Source organism: Chamaea fasciata, unplaced genomic scaffold (genome assembly GCF_029207755.1).
Source record: "Chamaea fasciata isolate MVZ Bird 193981 ecotype frontalis unplaced genomic scaffold, bChaFas1.0.hap1 SCAF_203, whole genome shotgun sequence".
NCBI classification, from domain to species: domain Eukaryota; kingdom Metazoa; phylum Chordata; class Aves; order Passeriformes; family Sylviidae; genus Chamaea; species Chamaea fasciata.
Genome location: NW_027094288.1, coordinates 21870 through 34377, shown reverse-complemented (window position 1 = coordinate 34377; position 12508 = coordinate 21870). Strand labels below are relative to the sequence as shown.

Here is a 12508-nt window from a genome sequence, read left to right as displayed (position 1 = left end):
TCCCAGTTCCCTCCCAGCGCTCCCAGTAAGAGCGAGACCGGGAGGGAAAGCGCTCCCAGTTCCTTCCCGCTGCGCTCGGCATCGCTCCCGCTGCTCCCGGGATCGCTCCCGGGGCCGCGCGGGCCGGGGCCGCTTTGGAACCCCCCCCGGGCAGAGCGCGGCTGCTTTGGGGTGTCGGCACCGCCCGGGCCGGGCTGGGAGCGGAGGAGCAGCGGGAGGAAGAGGAGGGACAGAGCCGGAGGAGGAACAGGGAAAGGGAAAGAGAAAGAGAAGAGCAGCAGGAAAAGGAGGGACAGAGGACAAGGAAAGGGAGGAGCCGGAAGAGGAGGGCAAGGAGAGGAAGAGGAGGGCCCGGAGGAAGAGCCGCAGCAGCAGCAGCAGCAGCAGCAGCAGCAGCACGCCGTTCCCCCGCCCGCCCGCTCCGGCCGCAGCTCCCCCGGCTCCGGCAGCATCGCCCCCCCGGAACCCGCAGGTGAGCGGGGAGGGGGAGCTCGCCCCAAATCCATGGCGGGGCTCTCCGGGAGCCTTTTCCTGCGGGCCGGGGGATGTTGGGATCCTGCAGGAGCCCAAAGCCCAGCCGGAAATGGCCCCGGAGGGATCTCGGCGGCTCCCACGTGGCGATGGCCCGGTGCCGGCGGGCAGAGCCTGGACATGAGCGGGCTCCGGGCCCCCCGAGGCTGAAAGGGGCGCTGACTTGTGCAGCTGCGCTTGGGCGGCGCCGCCATCCAAGGCTCCCAAGGCGCTCAGCCCTTGTTTTCCCCCCCAAAGCAGGATTTCCCGGTCCCAAACCTCGGCCCGATGGGGAAGGCCGCGAGGAAGAGGAAGGTGTCCCGGGAGCCGCAGGCAGGTGAGGAGGAAGTCAGCGGCCCTTTCCCCGTCGAGGGCATCTCCTTCCCCTTGGCTGCGGCGCGGAGACAAATCCCATCCTGTCCTTGTCCTTCCTCCCGCAGACACGGAGCTGAGCACGGAGCCCGGGGAGGACAAATCCCCGCGGCAGGAGCTCGTGGGAGAGGCCGCTGGCAGCGGCTCCACGGCGCAGGAACGCAACGGGGAGGAAAAGCCCCGGAGATCCCGCGCCAGGACGGGCTGCAAACGCACATCTCGGGGATCCCAGGAGGAAAGACCCGCCCTGGGCGGCAGCTCGGAGCTGGGGCACCCTGAGACGCTTCTCGATGGGGAGAAGCGCCACAAGTGCTCGGAATGCCAGAAGAGCTTCAGGCGGAAATTCCACCTTACTGCCCACCAGAGAACGCACACCGGGGAGAGGCCCTACGAGTGCGGCCAGTGCAGGAAGAGGTTTTACACCAGCTCCTGCCTCCTCAAGCACCAGCGGGTTCACACGGATGAGAGGCCTTTCCACTGCCCGGACTGCGGGATGGGCTTCAAAGAAAATGGAACCCTCATCATCCACCGGCGCATCCACACCGGGGAGAGGCCCTACCAGTGTGGCCAGTGCAGGAAGAGGTTTTACACCAGCTCCTCTCTCCTCAAGCACCAGCGGGTTCACTCGGATGAGAGGCCCTTCCGCTGCCCCGACTGCGGGATCGGCTTCAAAGGAAAGGGAACCCTCATCAACCACCGGCGCATCCACACCGGGGAGAGGCCCTACGAGTGTGGGGAGTGTGGGAAGAACTTCAAACACAGGTCCACCCTGAATGGCCACCAGAGGGTCCACACCGGGGAGAGGCCCTACGAGTGTCCTCAGTGTGGGAAGAACTTCAAACACAGGTCCACCCTGAATGCCCACCAGAGGGTCCACACCGGGGAGAGGCCCTACAAGTGTCCTCAGTGTGGGAAGAGCTTCCACCAGAGCTCCAAAGTGATCAGACACCAGAGGAGCCACAGCAGGGAGAGGCCCTACAAGTGTGAGCAATGCAGGAAGAGGTTTCAGACCAGCTCCAGTCTCCGCCGGCACCAGCGGGTTCACTCGGATGAGAGGCCCTTCCGCTGCCCCGACTGCGGCACGGGCTTCAAAGAAAACGGCAACCTCAAAAAGCACCAGCGCATCCACACTGGGGAGAGGCCCTACGAGTGTCCTCAGTGTGGGAAGAGCTTCAGTTCGAGGTCCTGCCTGATTGCCCACCAGAGGAGCCACACCGGGGAGAGGCCCTACGAGTGTGCGGAGTGTGGGAAGAGCTTCATCCAGAGCTCCGACCTGATCAGACACCGGATGGTCCACACCGGGGAGAGGCCCTACGAGTGTGAGCAATGCGGGAAGAGGTTTCAGACCAGCTCCACTCTCCTCATACACCAGCGGATTCACACGGATGAGAGGCCCTTCCGCTGCCCCGACTGCGGGATGGGCTTCAAGCAAAACTGCATCCTCATCAGGCACCGGCGCATCCACACCGGGGAGAGGCCCTACGAGTGTCCCCAGTGTGGGAAGGGCTTCTCACAACGCTCCACCCTGACCCGACACCAACAGAGCAAGCACTGAGTAAGGCCATGCCACTGCCCCGAGTGCGGGAAGAGCTCCGCGCGCTGCTCCAGCTCCATCCCCCATGGGAGGATCCGCGCTGGATGATCCCCAGTGAGCCCCGGTGGGCAGAGCCCGGTGATCCCTGGTGCCGGTGACCCCTGTTGGGAACAAACCTGGCTGGGGGCTCCACGTCCTCCTGGCTCCACTGGGCACCTGGGTTTTCTTTTCATTTCTCTTTGTCCTTTCTAAACACACCCAAAACCTGAGTACAAATAAAGATTTTGGACTAAGGCGTGCATGGGGACACGGAGGGACCTTCCAGGGGCTGTGGGGGATGCTGGGTGCCAGGGAGTTGAGGGTTCCTGGCAGGGACTTGGGCCTTGCTCGGGGCTTTGGGCTCCCCAGGCCGAGCGGCTCCGGCTGCGCTGGGAGACCCTGGCGGAGGTTCTGGGGCAGCGGATCAAGGACCCCCTGCCCTGGAACTGTCCCCATGTCCCCCGTCCCGGTTCCCGGTGTCTCCGGTCCGGGATCCCCCTGTCCCCGCTGTCACTCCCCTTGCCCCCTGCCCGTTCCTGTGTCACACGACTCCCAGTCCCCTCCTGCTGCCATCCCACTCCCGTTCCCATTTCCAATCCCACTCCCAGTCCTTGGCCCTGTTCCTTGTCCCCATTCCCAATCCCTGTCATTTTCCATCCCTGCCCCATTATCCAGTCCCTCCTCTGCATTCCCTCTCCCATTCCCAGCCTTAGTCTGGTGTCCCTGGTCGAATTCTTGGTCCCTGTTCCAATTCCCAGTGTCATCCCCAGTCCCTGTCTCACATTCCCAGTCCCGTTCCTCATCCCACCCCCTTATTTCTGTCCCATTCCAACTCCGAGCCCGGTATTCCTGGTCCCATTCTTGGTCCCCGTCCCCATTCCGTGTATCGTTTCCAGGCCCTGCCTCGTATTTCCAGTCCCATTCCCGGTCCCTGTCCCCAGTCCCTGTCCCCATTCCCGGTCCCTGTCCCCATTCCCGGTCCCTGTCCCCATTCCCGGTCCCCCGTCCCGGTCCCGGTCCCTGTCCCCTCTCACCGGACGCCGCCGCCATCGCTCCGGCCCCTCCCCGCCCCTCACGTCGCCGAGGAAACCCGCGCTTCTTTCGCCCACCAATCACAGCGCGCGATCGCTCCTGTATTTGCGTAACTCCGCCCACGCGCCTTCAATAATCCCGGCGGGGAACTTTTCAAAAACCACGCCCACAAAACCACGAACACGACGGCGCGCAGCTCTGCACACCGCCAACCAATCACAGCGCGCGATCGCTACCGTATTTGCATAACTCCGCCCACGCACCTTCAATAATCCCGGCGGGAAAACTTTTGCATAACCACGCCCACAACACCACGAACAGGACGGCGCACAGCTCTGCACACCGCCAACCTATCACAGCGCGCGATCCCTCCTGTATTTGCATAAGTCCGCCCACGCACCTTCAGTAATCCCGGCGGGGAACTTTTCAAAAACCACGCCCACAACACCACGAACACGACGGCGCGCAGCTCTGCACACCGCCAACCAATCACAGCGCGCGATCGCTCCTGTATTTGCATAACTCCGCCCACGCACCTTCAATAATCCCGGCGGGAAAACTTTTGCATAACCACGCCCACAACACCACGAACAGGACGGCGCACAGCTCTGCACACCGCCAACCTATCACAGCGCGCGATCCCTCCTGTATTTGCATAACTCCGCCCACGCACCTTCAGTAATCCCGGCGGGGAAACTTTTGCATAACCACGCCCACAACACCACGAACAGGACGGCGCACAGCTCTGCACACCGCCAACCTATCACAGCGCGCGATCCCTCCTGTATTTGCATAAGTCCGCCCACGCACCTTCAATAATCCCGGCGGGGAACTTTTCAAAAACCACTCCCACAACACCACGAACAGGACGGCGCGCAGCTCTGCACGACGCCCACCAATCACAGCGCGCGATCGCTCCCGTATCTGCATAACCACGCCCCGCGGCTCGGCCCCGCCCAGCCCCGGCTGCAGCCGCCTCCGGGCGCTATTTCCTCCCAGTTCCCTCCCAGCGCTCCCAGTAAGAGCGAGACCGGGAGGGAAAGCGCTCCCAGTTCCTTCCCGCTGCGCTCGGCATCGCTCCCGCTGCTCCCGGGATCGCTCCCGGGGCCGCGCGGGCCGGGGCCGCTTTGGAACCCCCCCCGGGCAGAGCGCGGCTGCTTTGGGGTGTCGGCACCGCCCGGGCCGGGCTGGGAGCGGAGGAGCAGCGGGAGGAAGAGGAGGGACAGAGCCGGAGGAGGAACAGGGAAAGGGAAAGAGAAAGAGAAGAGCAGCAGGAAAAGGAGGGACAGAGGACAAGGAAAGGGAGGAGCCGGAAGAGGAGGGCAAGGAGAGGAAGAGGAGGGCCCGGAGGAAGAGCAGCAGCAGCAGCAGCAGCAGCAGCAGCAGCACGCCGTTCCCCCGCCCGCCCGCTCCGGCCGCAGCTCCCCCGGCTCCGGCAGCATCGCCCCCCCCGGAACCCGCAGGTGAGCGGGGAGGGGGAGCTCGCCCCAAATCCATGGCGGGGCTCTCCGGGAGCCTTTTCCTGCGGGCCGGGGGATGGTGGGATCCTGCAGGAGCCCAAAGCCCAGCCGGAAATGGCCCCGGAGGGATCTCGGCGGCTCCCACGTGGCGATGGCCCGGTGCCGGCGGGCAGAGCCTGGACATGAGCGGGCTCCGGGCCCCCCGAGGCTGAAAGGGGCGCTGACTTGTGCAGCTGCGCTTGGGCGGCGCCGCCATCCAAGGCTCCCAAGGCGCTCAGCCCTTGTTTTCCCCCCCAAAGCAGGATTTCCCGGTCCCAAACCTCGGCCCGATGGGGAAGGCCGCGAGGAAGAGGAAGGTGTCCCGGGAGCCGCAGGCAGGTGAGGAGGAAGTCAGCGGCCCTTTCCCCGTCGAGGGCATCTCCTTCCCCTGGGCTGCGGCGCGGAGACAAATCCCATCCTGTCCTTGTCCTTCCTCCCGCAGACACGGAGCTGAGCACGGAGCCCGGGGAGGACAAATCCCCGCGGCAGGAGCTCGTGGGAGAGGCCGCTGGCAGCGGCTCCACGGCGCAGGAACGCAACGGGGAGGAAAAGCCCCGGAGATCCCGCGCCAGGACGGGCTGCAAACGCACATCTCGGGGATCCCAGGAGGAAAGACCCGCCCTGGGCGGCAGCTCGGAGCTGGGGCACCCTGAGACGCTTCTCGATGGGGAGAAGCGCCACAAGTGCTCGGAATGCCAGAAGAGCTTCAGGCGGAGAGCCGACTTGATCACACACCAGAGGATCCACACAGGAGAACGGCCCTACGAGTGTGGGCAGTGTGGGAAGAGCTTCAGCCGCATCGGCCGCCTGATCCTCCACCAAAGGAGCCACACCGGGGAGAGGCCCTACGAGTGTGGGGAGTGTGGGAAGAGCTTCATCCAGAGCTCCAACCTGATCATCCACCGGCGCATCCACACCGGGGAGAGACCGTACGAATGTGAGCAATGCGGGAAGAGGTTTCACACCAGGTTCAATCTCCTCAAGCACCAGCGGGTTCACTCGGATGAGAGGCCCTTCCGCTGCCCCGACTGCGGGATGGGCTTCAAAGAAAACGGCAACCTCACAAAGCACCAGCGCATCCACACCGGGGAGAGGCCCTACGAGTGTCCCCAGTGTGGGAAGAGCTTCACTAAGAGCTCCTGCCTGATTGCCCACCAGAGGATCCACACCGGGGAGAGGCCCTACGAGTGTGCGGAGTGTGGGAAGAGCTTCATCCAGAGCTCCAACCTGATCAGACACCGGATGGTCCACACCGGGGAGAGACCGTACGAATGTGAGCAATGCGGGAAGAGGTTTCACACCAGGTACAATCTCCTCATACACCAGCGGATTCACTCGGATGAGAGGCCCTTCCGCCGCCCCGACTGCGGGATGGGCTTCTAAGAAAATGGCAACCTCACAAAGCACCAGCGCATCCACACCGGGGAGAGGCCCTACGAATGTGAGCAATGCAGGAAGGGGTTTCACACCAGCTCCAATCTCCTCATACACCAGCGGATTCACACGGATGAGAGGCCCTTCCGCTGCCCCGACTGCGGGATGGGCTTCAAGCAAAACTGCATCCTCATCAGGCACCGGCGCATCCACACCGGGGAGAGGCCCTACGAGTGTCCCCAGTGTGGGAAGGGCTTCTCACAACGCTCCACCCTGACCCGACACCAACAGAGCAAGCACTGAGTAAGGCCATGCCACTGCCCCGAGTGCGGGAAGAGCTCCGCGCGCTGCTCCAGCTCCATCCCCCATGGGAGGATCCGCGCTGGATGATCCCCAGTGAGCCCCGGTGGGCAGAGCCCGGTGATCCCTGGTGCCGGTGACCCCTGTTGGGAACAAACCTGGCTGGGGGCTCCACGTCCTCCTGGCTCCACTAGACACCTGGGTTTTCTTTTCATTTCTCTTTGTCCTTTCTAAACACACCCAAAACCTGAGTACAAATAAAGATTTTGGACTAAGGCGTGCATGGGGACACGGAGGGGCCTTCCAGGGGCTGTGGGGGATGCTGGGTGCCAGGGAGTTGAGGGTTCCTGGCAGGGACTTGGGCCTTGCTCGGGGCTTTGGGCTCCCCAGGCCGAGCGGCTCCGGCTGCGCTGGGAGACCCTGGCGGAGGTTCTGGGGCAGCGGATCAAGGACCCCCTGCCCTGGAACTGTCCCCATGTCCCCCCGTCCCGGTTCCCGGTGTCTCCCGTCCGGGATCCCCCTGTCCCCGCTGTCACTCCCCTTGCCCCCTGCCCGTTCCTGTGTCACACGATTCCCAGTCCCCTCCTGCTGCCATCCCATTCCCGTTCCCATTTCCAATCCCACTCCCAGTCCTTGGCCCTGTTCCTTGTCCCCATTCCCAATCCCTGTCATTTTCCATCCCTGCCCCATTATCCAGTCCCTTCTCTGCATTCCCTCTCCCATTCCCAGCCTTAGTCTGGTGTCCCTGGTCGAATTCTTGGTCCCTGTTCCAATTCCCAGTGTCATCCCCAGTCCCTGTCTCACATTCCCAGTCCCGTTCCTCATCCCACCCCCTTATTTCTGTCCCATTCCAACTCCGAGCCCGGTATTCCTGGTCCCATTCTTGGTCCCCGTCCCCATTCCGTGTATCGTTTCCAGGCCCTGCCTCGTATTTCCAGTCCCATTCCCGGTCCCTGTCCCCAGTCCCTGTCCCCATTCCCGGTCCCTGTCCCAATTCCCTATCCCCAGTCCCTGTCGCCATTCTCGGTCCCCAGTCCCTGTCCCCATTCCCGGTCCCTGTCCCCATTCCCTGTCCCCATTCCCGGTCCCCCGTCCCGGTCCCTGTCCCCTCTCACCGGACGCCGCCGCCATCGCTCCGGCCCCTCCCCGCCCCTCACGTCGCCGAGGAAACCCGCGCTTCTTTCGCCCACCAATCACAGCGCGCGATCGCTCCTGTATTTGCATAACTCCGCCCACGCTCCTTCAGTAATCCCGGCGGGGAAACTTTTGCATAACCACGCCCACAAAACCACGAACAGGACGGCGCGCAGCTCTGCACACCGCCCACCAATCACAACGCGCGATCGCTCCCGTATTTCCATAACCACGCCCCGCGGCTCGGCCCCGCCCAGCCCCGGCTGCAGCCGCCTCCGGGCGCTATTTCCTCCCAGTTCCCTCCCAGCGCTCCCAGTAAGAGCGAGACCGAGAGGGAAAGCGCTCCCAGTTCCTTCCCGCTGCGCTCGGCATCGCTCCCGCTGCTCCCAGGATCGCTCCCGGGGCCGCGCGGGCCGGGGCCGCTTTGGAACCCCCCCCGGGCAGAGCGCGGCTGCTTTGGGGTGTCGGCACCGCCCGGGCCGGGCTGGGAGCGGAGGAGCAGCGGGAGGAAGAGGAGGGACAGAGCCGGAGGAGGAACAGGGAAAGGGAAAGGGAAAGAGAAGAGCAGCAGGAAAAGGAGGGACAGAGGACAAGGAAAGGGAGGAGCCGGAAGAGGAGGGCAAGGAGAGGAAGAGGAGGGCCCGGAGGAAGAGCCGCAGCAGCAGCAGCACGCCGTTCCCCCGCCCGCCCGCTCCGGCCGCAGCTCCCCCGGCTCCGGCAGCATCGCCCCCCCGGAACCCGCAGGTGAGCGGGGAGGGGGAGCTCGCCCCAAATCCATGGCGGGGCTCTCCGGGAGCCTTTTCCTGCGGGCCGGGGGATGTTGGGATCCTGCAGGAGCCCAAAGCCCAGCCGGAAATGGCCCCGGAGGGATCTCGGCGGCTCCCACGTGGCGATGGCCCGGTGCCGGCGGGCAGAGCCTGGACATGAGCGGGCTCCGGGCCCCCCGAGGCTGAAAGGGGCGCTGACTTGTGCAGCTGCGCTTGGGCGGCGCCGCCATCCAAGGCTCCCAAGGCGCTCAGCCCTTGTTTTCCCCCCCAAAGCAGGATTTCCCGGTCCCAAACCTCGGCCCGATGGGGAAGGCCGCGAGGAAGAGGAAGGTGTCCCGGGAGCCGCAGGCAGGTGAGGAGGAAGTCAGCGGCCCTTTCCCCGTCGAGGGCATCTCCTTCCCCTTGGCTGCGGCGCGGAGACAAATCCCATCCTGTCCTTGTCCTTCCTCCCGCAGACACGGAGCTGAGCACGGAGCCCGGGGAGGACAAATCCCCGCGGCAGGAGCTCGTGGGAGAGGCCGCTGGCAGCGGCTCCACGGCGCAGGAACGCAACGGGGAGGAAAAGCCCCGGAGATCCCGCGCCAGGACGGGCTGCAAACGCACATCTCGGGGATCCCAGGAGGAAAGACCCGCCCTGGGCGGCAGCTCGGAGCTGGGGCACCCTGAGACGCTTCTCGATGGGGAGAAGCGCCACAAGTGCTCGGAATGCCAGAAGAGCTTCAGGCGGAAATTCCACCTTACTGCCCACCAGAGAACGCACACCGGGGAGAGGCCCTACCAGTGTGGCCAGTGCAGGAAGAGGTTTTACACCAGCTCCAGTCTCCACCGGCACCAGCGGGTTCACACGGATGAGAGGCCCTTCCGCTGCCCCGACTGCGGGATGGGCTTCAAAGAAAATGGAACCCTCATCATCCACCGGCGCGTCCACACCGGGGAGAGGCCCTACCAGTGTGGCCAGTGCAGGAAGAGGTTTTACACCAGCTCCTCTCTCCTCAAGCACCAGCGGATTCACACGGATGAGAGGCCCTTCCGCTGCCCCGACTGCGGGATCGGCTTCAAAGGAAAGGGAACCCTCATCATCCACCGGCGCATCCACACCGGGGAGAGGCCCTACGAGTGTGGGGACTGTGGGAAGAGCTTCCGTACGAGCTCCTACCTGATCAAGCACCGGATGATCCACACCGGGGTGAGACCCTACAAGTGTCAGGAGTGCGCCAAGAGCTTCAGCGATAGCTCTGACTACATCAAACACCAGAGGATCCACACAGGAGAAAGGCCCTACGAGTGCGGCCAGTGCAAGAAGAGGTTTCACACCAGCTCCTATCTCGTCAGGCACCAGCGGATTCACACGGATGAGAGGCCCTTCCGCTGCCCCGACTGCGGGATGGGCTTCAAAGGAAAGGGAACCCTCATCATCCACCGGCGCATCCACACCGGGGAGAGGCCCTACGAGTGTCCTCAGTGTGGGAAGAGGTTCAATTCGAGCTCCCACCTGACTGCCCACCAGAGGAGCCACACCGGGGAGAGGCCCTACGAGTGTGGGCAGTGTGGGAAGAGCTTCAAACACAGGTCCAGCCTGAATGGCCACCAGAGGGTCCACACCGGGGAGAGGCCCTACGAGTGTCCTCAGTGTGGGAAGAGCTTCAACCGGAGCTCAACCCTGATCAGACACCAGAGGAGCCACAGCAGGGAGAGGCCCTACGAGTGTGAGCAATGCAGGAAGAGGTTTCAGACCAGCTCCATTCTCCGCCGGCACCAGCGGGTTCACACGGATGAGAGGCCCTTCCGCTGCCCCGACTGCGGGATGGGCTTCAAAGAAAACTGCATCCTCACAAAGCACCAGCGCATCCACACCGGGGAGAGGCCCTACGAGTGTGAGCAATGCGGGAAGAGGTTTCACACCAGGTTCAATCTCCTCAAGCACCAGCGGGTTCACTCGGATGAGAGGCCCTTCCGCTGCCCCGACTGCGGGATGGGCTTCAAAGAAAACAGCAGCCTCACAAAGCACCAGCGCATCCACACCGGGGAGAGGCCCTACGAGTGTCCCCAGTGTGGGAAGAGCTTCAGTTCGAGGTCCTGCCTGATTGCCCACCAGAGGAGCCACACCGGGGAGAGGCCCTACGAGTGTGCGGAGTGTGGGAAGAGCTTCATCCAGAGCACCAACCTGATCAGACACCGGATGGTCCACACCGGGGAGAGGCCTTACGAGTGTGCGGAGTGTGGGAAGAGCTTCATCCAGAGTGCCAACCTGATCAGACACCAGATGGTCCACACCGGGGAGAGGCCCTACGAGTGTGAGCAATGCAGGAAGAGGTTTCAGACCAGCTCCACTCTCCTCATACACCAGCGGATTCACACGGATGAGAGGCCCTTCCGCTGCCCCGACTGCGGGATGGGCTTCAAGCAAAACTGCATCCTCATCAGGCACCGGCGCATCCACACCGGGGAGAGGCCCTACGAGTGTCAGGAGTGCGGCAAGAGCTTCAGCGATAACTCTTCCTGGATCAAACACCGGCGCATCCACACCGGGGAGAGGCCCTACGAGTGTCCCCAGTGTGGGAAGGGCTTCTCCCAAAGCTCAGCCCTGACCCGACACCAACGGAGCCAGCACTGAGGGCAGCCCTGCCGGCGCCCCGTGTGCGGGAAGAGCTCCGCGCGCTGCTCCAGCTCCATCCCCCATGGGAGGATCCGCGCTGGATGATCCCCAGTGAGCCCCGGTGGGCAGAGCCCGGTGATCCCTGGTGCCGGTGACCCCTGTTGGGAACAAACCTGGCTGGGGGCTCCACGTCCTGGCTTTCCCTGGGCACCTCAATACACCCACTGACCAACATCAGAAATCCGTTGTGGAGAGCGGATTTGTTGCCCTCTGACCTCAGGAAAATCTGTTTTTTGCATCTTGTGGTGGCGTCAAGCAACGCTGCGTGGCCCTCGGGGTCTTCTCCAACATTAATCCGTGGTTTCAATTCTCTGTGGCCCATGGGCATCTTCCACATCGAACGGGTATGGCCTGGGGGAAAACCCACGACTGTGGGGACAGCGGAGTGGAACCCCCATCCAAAAAAAGGTTCTTCCCACCCACCCAGGCACATGGAAACTAAAAGGTTTCTGCTGAACCCTTTGAAAGCCCTGAAATTGGGGGTAAAAATAAAGGTGTTGAACTCAGGAATGGATGGGGACGTGCAGGGGACAGTGACATGGGTGGGGACATGGAGGACATGTATGGGGACACAGACATGGGTGGGGACATGGGGGATATGTGGGTGACAGTGACAATGGTGGGGACATCGGGGGCATGGATGGGGACAGACATGGGTGGGGACATGGGGACAATGACATGGGTGGGGACACGTGGGGGACAACAACATGGGTGGGGACATGGGGGACAGTGACATGGATGGACATGGATGGGGACATGTGGGACATGGATGGGGACACAGACATGAATGGGGACGTGTGGGGGACAATGACATTGGTGGGGGGACATGGATGTTGATGGGGACATGGGGGGACATGGACATGGATGGGGACATCACGGACATGGGTGGGGGCGCAGACATGGGTCAGGACGTGTGGGGGACAATTGCATGGGTGGAGACATGGGGGACATGGATGGGGACTTTGGGGACATGGATGGGGACACAGACATGGATGGCGACATAGACATGGATGGGGACATGGGGGGACAGTGACATGGATGGGGACATGGGGGACATGGACATGGGTGGGGACATGGGTGGACATGGACATGGGGACATGTGGGACATGGGTGGGGACATGGGGGACACTGACATGGATGGACATGGACATGGATGGGGACAGTGACATGGATGGCGACATAGACATGGATGGGGACATGGGGGACACAGACATGGATGGGGACATGTGGGGACAGTGACATGGATGGACATGGACATGGATGGGGACACAGACATGGATGGCGACATAGA

General features: G+C 63.3%; 1 protein-coding gene across 1 annotated transcript; it reads left to right on the top strand.

Annotated features, from left to right (window-relative positions):
- Positions 1-388: 388 nt before the first annotated feature.
- LOC136304843 (uncharacterized) lies at positions 389-11377 on the top strand. Its single transcript, XM_066208288.1, is given in 10 exon segments — positions 389-472; positions 772-847; positions 951-2434; positions 4513-4950; positions 5247-5325; positions 5429-6741; positions 7051-7167; positions 7396-8538; positions 8835-8913; positions 9017-11377. Coding segments are annotated over 9 exon segments (6861 nt in total). The 5' UTR covers positions 389-472; positions 772-798; the 3' UTR covers positions 11176-11377.
- The last annotated feature ends 1131 nt before the right edge of the window (positions 11378-12508 follow it).